This window comes from Chaetura pelagica, unplaced genomic scaffold (genome assembly GCF_000747805.2).
Source record: "Chaetura pelagica isolate M959 unplaced genomic scaffold, ChaPel_1.0 scaffold138, whole genome shotgun sequence".
Taxonomy (NCBI): Eukaryota; Metazoa; Chordata; class Aves; order Apodiformes; family Apodidae; genus Chaetura; species Chaetura pelagica.
Window position 1 is genome coordinate 1733352 of NW_009954215.1, and position 7394 is coordinate 1740745.

General features: G+C 41.7%; 1 protein-coding gene across 1 annotated transcript; it reads left to right on the forward strand.

Moving 5' to 3' along the window:
• Window positions 1-1000: 1000 nt before the first annotated feature.
• NTAN1 (N-terminal asparagine amidase) lies at window positions 1001-7189 on the forward strand. Its single transcript, XM_010003214.1, has 9 exons — window positions 1001-1098; window positions 1188-1253; window positions 1871-1979; window positions 3516-3589; window positions 4875-4928; window positions 5685-5738; window positions 6006-6103; window positions 6585-6698; window positions 6884-7189. Exons 3-9 carry the CDS (start codon window positions 1936-1938, stop codon window positions 7061-7063), a joined length of 618 nt encoding a protein of 205 aa, XP_010001516.1. The 5' UTR covers window positions 1001-1098; window positions 1188-1253; window positions 1871-1935; the 3' UTR covers window positions 7064-7189.
• The last annotated feature ends 205 nt before the right edge of the window (window positions 7190-7394 follow it).

The window sequence follows — 7394 nt, forward strand, 5'->3', positions numbered from 1 at the left end:
CGGGCGGGGCTGAGGCGGCGCTCGCTGGGGCAGCCCGGGCTGAGGCGGCTGTGGGGGAGGGAGCGCGGCTGTGGGGCGCCGTATTCTTCCTCCGTGACAACGAAGAGAGACGGGTTGACTGAAAATAAGTAAAATCAATGTCCCCGGGGGTATAACGGTAAATGCCCAGAGGCGAACAGCGACTGGTCTGTGTGTGCACTGCGTGGGCTGGTTGGATCCATCCGCCTCGGCCTGGCCGAGCTGTCCCTTTATGTGCCAAGTGACAAAAACTGGTGGTAAAAGTCAATGTGGTAACTTTTAGGAAGGTACTGACCTCAGTTTCAGTATGTAAATGTTGTAATCCGAGGGGCAGATAGTGAGCCTGGAGCTGCAGAGCTGAGCTGGTTCAGAACCTGTTTCTTATCAGAAAATTCGTCTTTGTAGAAACTGATTTTTTGCAGAAAACTGGTGCAAATTTGATAAAACTGTGACGTATTTTTTGAGTCCCATGATGGAAATTCACTGCCTAGTCAGCAGGTCTGTGATACAGCACTGCAGTAGTCACAACCCAGGATGGGTTTTCCATGCACTAAGCAAGCTGCTAAATAGGAATATTTTTCTAAGTACTAAATAAATGTGCTCAATTGTAGCAGAACGAAGCTGGAACTTTTACATTTCTAAAGTTTTGGGTCCATATTAAACTGCCAAGATCAACTCTGGTATTGTCTAATGTAATCTTTGCAAAGGTCTATTGATTTTCGTTGTACCTACATTTTATTATCTTTATAGATAGCAGGAAAATGGGATTTGTGTGTTTATAGAATGATAAGGTTTAACAAGTAGATCACTGACATGAAAGGGGAAAATTCTCAAAATTAAGAATATTCCATAATAAAAAAATATGTATGTTTCTCCCTGACCTGGCTCCCTTTGCTTTTCAGAGATAATGTTTCTGTCAAGTAATGGATTCACCTGAGAATTCTGCCACTGTGGTCTCTATTATCATTTATCTTTAGGAAAGGGCAAAACAACTAAGAAGTCAGCCTGCTCAGGTTGTGGAACCCAAAGGTCTTCTGTACATCCAGCAGAGAGAATTTGCAGTGACTACCCCTAAAGATGGTAGGCAGGAACATAAACATTTTTTCTTCTGTAGAAGTAATGATCATTAAAAGCAGAGTCCTTACAGTGTTTCTCTCCTTTTAAAATAGGTTCGGTTTCCATTCTTGGGTCAGATGATGCAACTACCTGTCACATAGTTGTGCTCCGACACACAGGTATCTTCAGAGGATGTTCACAACAAAATCTGTATCCCAGATTAATTAGTATTGGTTAATACTGCATTAATTAAATAAGTTGCAGTTATGTTTAATTAAGCTTCAGTCTCAAAAAGCCACATGATGTATTTACTGACTTGCTCAAAGAGTTGGCGTGTTTAGTGTCAGAGGTTCCATGGTCTGGCTGCTCAGTGAGCAGATCCCAAAGTCGATTGTTCCCATGGCTGGTGGCAGCTGCAGACCTTGGCTGTGTACAGCAGTTTGGGCCTGCAGGGTTTGGTAATGACAGAGGTACAGTTTGTGAAAGGATCCTAACTATGTGCCTGGATTTTTGACATTGGAGATTGGAGATTGTCCTGATTTCCTGGTGCTGGTTGGGAGGGCACTTGTATCCTCTGCATGAGTTCAGGTGGTTTGATAATGGGGCACACCAAGAGGTTATTGCCTCATTCAGTTAGCTCATACATTCTGCTGGAGGCTGCTGTCCTGAGGGGAAGTGAGAAGGTGGTAGGTGTAGCCCTTATGCTCCTGTAGTAATGTAAACTGCTACTGATTTCAGTTACGGTAGCACAGCAGCCTCCCATAATGTCATAACTGTCTTCTCCCGTCTTCCTCAGGCAGTGGAGCTACCTGCTTGACTCACTGCGATGGATCAGACACAGAAGCAGAGGTGTCCCTCATCATGAGTTCAGTAAAATCTTTTTCTAACACCACAGGATGTGGCAGGTCAGCTCTGCTCTTACTGCTTGTGTAATATTTTTTTCACAAAGTTCATTGCAGCTTGTAAAGTGGGGAGTTCTTACGTGACTGTAATGGGGGTCAGACAAGGTAATTGGGCAGGAAATCTCTCCTCATCAGGAACCACATGTAAAGTGAAAACAATTTCCTTGATGATTTTGAGGGTATTTTTAGCAGTGGTTTAAAGCATGGTTCTGTTCTGAATAGTGTCTCTGTAAAGATGCCACTGTGAGTTTTTGTATTTACAGTTTCCCAGTTAACTTTTGTTTCAGATGTGTGAAATTTCCTTATAACTGTGTTTGGTTTTATGTTCTGTTTTTTCTTCAAAACTGTTGGTCTTGTAAATGCCTTTTGGGATCTGAGAATCCATCTGTGATTTTTCTAAGTCCCACAAAAAAAAAAATAAATATGAAAAAGGTGGGGGCAGGGACAGTTGGGGGGTGAAAAGCTTTGAAACGGAATTACAGAATTTAGCAAACAAGGTTCTTCTGGATGTGAGGTTTTTGCCCCTGTAGTTCGATAAGAACAAAACCTCAATGAACTTAGAAGATACAGTCTCCTAGAAGCTTATGATTTGCCAGGGCTTGTCTTTACATAGACTCTTCTCGGAGAAGAACCTTGCTGTGTGGTCCAGGGTGGTTGCGAGGTCACAGGAGCAAAAATCTTCATGTTTTGGAACTGAATGGTCATTACCCAGATCAGTCCAATCCAGAGGTTCCGACAGCATGGTTCTGTTCTGAATAGTGTCTCTGTAAAGATGCCACTGTGAGTTTTTGTATTTACAGTTTCCCAGTTAACTTTTGTTTCAGATGTGTGAAATTTCCTTATAACTGTGTTTGGTTTTATGTTCTGTTTTTTCTTCAAAACTGTTGGTCTTGTAAATGCCTTTTGGGATCTGAGAATCCATCTGTGATTTTTCTAAGTCCCACAAAAAAAAAAATAAATATGAAAAAGGTGGGGGCAGGGACAGTTGGGGGGTGAAAAGCTTTGAAACGGAATTACAGAATTTAGCAAACAAGGTTCTTCTGGATGTGAGGTTTTTGCCCCTGTAGTTCGATAAGAACAAAACCTCAATGAACTTAGAAGATACAGTCTCCTAGAAGCTTATGATTTGCCAGGGCTTGTCTTTACATAGACTCTTCTCGGAGAAGAACCTTGCTGTGTGGTCCAGGGTGGTTGCGAGGTCACAGGAGCAAAAATCTTCATGTTTTGGAACTGAATGGTCATTACCCAGATCAGTCCAATCCAGAGGTTCCGACCATCAGAGATGCTACTGGCTTAAGACAATTGCATGCACTAATACCTCTTAAAAGTTCAATTTGTCCTATTTCCTTAGTGATTCCTGAAGTGTTCAGATGGAATTACCGTAACTTGAGATATGCAAATCAACTTGGTGCATGTGGCTCTAAAAAGTGAGGCTTCTCTAATGATTGCTTTGCAGTCTGGGCTGGGGTTTATTTTGTAAAGTTGTTGACTTTAGGATGTCTTTTTAACTGCTGTTTCCTGTTATTCCGTCTCTGTTAGGCTGGAAGTGCACCTAGTTGGAGGTTTCAATGATGATAGGCAGTTATCACAAAAACTTACTAATCAGCTTCTTAGTAAGTTCACGTTTTTTCCACTCTCATGTCCAAAAAAAAATAGTTCTGACTGAATTTGTTTGTAATCTGAGCCTGTTGTCATTCAATGGGAAGAAACCTGATTCATTTTGAAGGGTATGTTCTCTGCCTGAGAACTTGGTGTGCAGAGGGGTTGGACCTGTGAGGCTTACCTAGGCCAGTGCGTGGGATGGAGGGTCTAAACTTGTAGTTTCTTCCTGGCTTTATGTTCCAGTGGAGAATTGGAATGCAGGTCAGCTGGGCTTGACTCCTGGCTCTGCTGCTGACATACTATGTGATCCTGCTTAAGTTTTGTCACTGTGTAAATCTATAGATGTGGGTGACTTCATTAGTTACTATTCATTTTGTACCTTAATGTCATGAGGTAAAGTTAAATTATTGTTTGGAATTTTCTCTCTGTTTATAAAATCTGTAGTCCAGAGAACTGACTGCAGTCAGTGTTTTACAAACACATTTGAAAAGTAAAGTATCTTCTGAGCCTCTCTTAAGTGCTCTGACTTGTGCTAAGCACTTGTGGCTGTGGAGGCCTGAGCCCTGCAGGAACTGGGAAGGGGCAGGGACAGGGCACATGTCCAAATGGGAAGGAGGTGGCCCAGGAGATAAATGAAAACAGAACCAGTAAAGGCTGCAGCCCCATGACCATCGCCTGGCAAGTCCTGTTAGCTATGCTGCGTGTGGTAGGAGAGCTCTGTACTGAATGAAGGATTTGGGTTAACTTGGTTTCTTCAACCTTCTGATTTTCACACACAGCAAGTTAAAATTTGAAACAAAAGCGCTGTATTGCAATTGCAATTTTGAAAAAGAAGGGTTTTTTCTGATGTTGGGATGGTGAAAAGCATAAATAAAATACAGCTAAAGACAGACTGGGGTTGCTCACTATATAAATATAATATTCGGAAAATATATTTAAATATGTTAAATATATGATGAAGTAAAGCAGAGCTGATGTGATTCCAGAGCTAAATCAGTGTTGGTAAAAGGAGTAAGTGGCACAACACTTTTCTAGCATGTTTTTGCTACTACAAATGACCATGCTCTGTGAATTACCATTACATTAGTAGCTGTGGCTGTAATTTTCTAAAAGTTAAGTTTAAAGCAGATCTGCCAAATGCTCTCTGCTCTGTTGCCTTACCTAGGAACAGTACAGTAGGTATGTCTGCCCAGCTGTGCTGCAGTGTGCAGCACTGGTAATGCCCCCTCGTCTATGTACAGCACCTGCTTTGTCACCAGTCAGTCTTACACATTCCTGGTGTCCTTGTTGCTGTAGGAGCATTTGACCTTCAGCCAGATGACGTTCATCTAGTGACTTTCTGTGTAACAGGTAATAAATCATTTCCATGAGTTTTGAAGTATCTTTAGCCACTGAAATAAGTCTTTTCACACATGGCTTTTTTTTTTTTTCTCTGTCCTGTAAAAAAGAACAGCATGAGTCCTCCATAACAACTTGTAATTTTTAGTTTTGTTGCTGGCTGTGTGTGTGGTGATGTCAAATAGACAATGCAGTGAGGATTCCCTGCTCACCAAGGGCTGCTGAAAGGCACCTGATGATAGAAGAACCATCTATGATCCTTATCAGGCTATTTCACCACCTTTGTCCTGTGAAAAGATTATGTACCTATGGGTATCTTAAGAGGCAGCTGACCTTTGACCTGCCTCGCTGCAGGTCCTAAACTAATTCAGTTAGTGCATCATGTGTGGTGTCAGATAAAGGAAGAAGTGATTTCCTCTTCCTTGTATCACAGTCAGGTCATACTTCCACCATCTTTGCCTTTCAGTGCTGTTAGTGACTTAGACCTTTGAAAATTGGCATTGTAGGAATTTCATTTTGTGGGTTTGTTTCCCCTGCACTTTGCCTCTGCAGAAGGTGGAACAACAGTTGGCTGGAGCCAGCCCTACTGTTGAGAAACAGAGCTCCACTCCAGGCCCCAAGTGTGTCATTACTGGCTTCCTTGGTATTTTTCTGTCTTCATGCAACATCAGATCTGAACTTCTCTGATAAGACACAACTAAATTAATGCTGTTCAGAAAAAAAAATCCAAAACCCTGCAAGTTTTACTTTTTTTTTTTTTCCTTACAGAACTAAATGACAGAGAAGAAAAAGATACTCACTTTCCAATCATTTATGGAATAGGTGAGTTAAATTAGTAATTTTTTTTTTTGTAACTGGGGTTTATCTCAAAATGCTCTGCTGGAATACTGAAATGCTGCCAAAGCAACATCAAAATAGGTGCATAAATATGGTGTTACAGATGAAGGGCTCTGTGGTACTGACAGATGCCAGAATAGTGTTTGATGGGTTCTGATGTTCCTGCAACATGGTCGTGTTGAGGACATGGTAATTTTAAACAAGTATTTTTCAATAATTATTTATTTCTGTATTTAAACTCTTTCCTATCAGCTGTGAATGTTAAAACAGCAGAGATTTTCCCTGCAACCTTCCCAGAAAAAGGGCCGGATGAGGATTTGCGTTCAGCCCATATTTTAACAGGAGCAACAGTGAGTAAAAATAACATGGGAAGGAGTGTTTTTGCTGGAAGGGGAGACCAGATAAGGGCAAAGAAGTGTTTTGGAGGAAAAAATCACTTTGGGAGTGTTCTGTCAGTAATGAATCAACTGAGAAAGATGTAGAGTGGAGGCAGAGCACAGCAGTGTGGATCAAACCACTTCTGAGCAGTCAGCTCCTGAGGAAGCCTTGTCTGGGGCGTGCAGCTCTCATGGGCTGCTGTGACTGGTCCTGCAGTTTTTGGCAAGATGATTCTGTAAAGAGACTTGGGTCACAGGCATAATCCTAGTAGTGTCTTTTAGTTCTGGGATTGTTACAGTTGTCAGAATAATTGGTTAATCTTTATGCACTAGAAATGAAGTGGGGCTGAGCTGGCAGGCAGTGTGTCTGAGACAGGCTGCAGCTTAAGGCCTCACAGCTGAGGTGACTGCTGTCTCTGAAGCACTGTTCCAGGCTGTCCCTGTGTTCTTACAGCTGACCAACATCTATGATGCAAAGATGGAACAACTACACATTGGGCCTTATTTCTGGAGGCCTTTCCCACATGCAGATTTCTGGTTGGAACAAGATGATCAACAAATTTTACAGGTACCTGAAACTGACTTTTTTTTTTTTTACCTTCTTGCTGAGTAGAGAGAGGTGTATGGTCTGTCAGAACATTTCCCAGTGTACTGCTTGGGGGGTGGTGAGGGGGTGGAAATAATCTTACTAAAAGGCAGAATAATTGAGAACTTGGAATGTCAAGCAGCTATTGCTACCATCTTGTTTTTCAGAATCTTTCCACATCACCCCTGGCTGAACCACCCCACTTTGTTTCCCACATTAGATCTACATTAACATTTTTAAAAGAACATCCCTTTCCATCTCGCTCCCTGTTTCCTGACAGGAAACCTCGCATCTACAAAAAAAATGAAGAAGGGTTGTGGGAACAGGTTTGTTCTGACAAGATCTAACCTGGAACCAAACACCTCAACTGCTTTAGGGAAGTGTAGCCTTGGGAGGAAAGCAATTTGTTGCAAAAAGCTGGCCACAAATACTGTTGTTCTTATGCTTTTCAAAATAAAATATTTTGACAGAAGTAACTTGCTTTTTCTGCATTACTTACATAGGAATCACTGCTACTTAGAAGAATTTGGCTTTTTTTTTTATGTTCTGTTGATCCCTTACAGTAATTTGATCGGCACAGGTGAAGAGCAGTAGCAGTGCTGAGACTGAGAAGGGAAATCATTACATTGGTGTGTATTCTAGAAAATTGTTTTCCACAGACAGTGAAAGAAAGCTGCA

Bases quoted from the DNA above. Each gene is read 5' to 3' on its own strand.
- NTAN1 (XM_010003214.1), top strand. From the start codon at position 1,936: ATGAGTTCAGTAAAATCTTTTTCTAACACCACAGGATGTGGCAG. The intron at 1,980-3,515 runs GTCAGCTCTGCT...CGTCTCTGTTAG, and splicing joins AACACCACAGGATGTGGCAG to GCTGGAAGTGCACCTAGTTG. The intron at 4,929-5,684 runs GTAATAAATCAT...TTTTCCTTACAG, and splicing joins AGTGACTTTCTGTGTAACAG to AACTAAATGACAGAGAAGAA.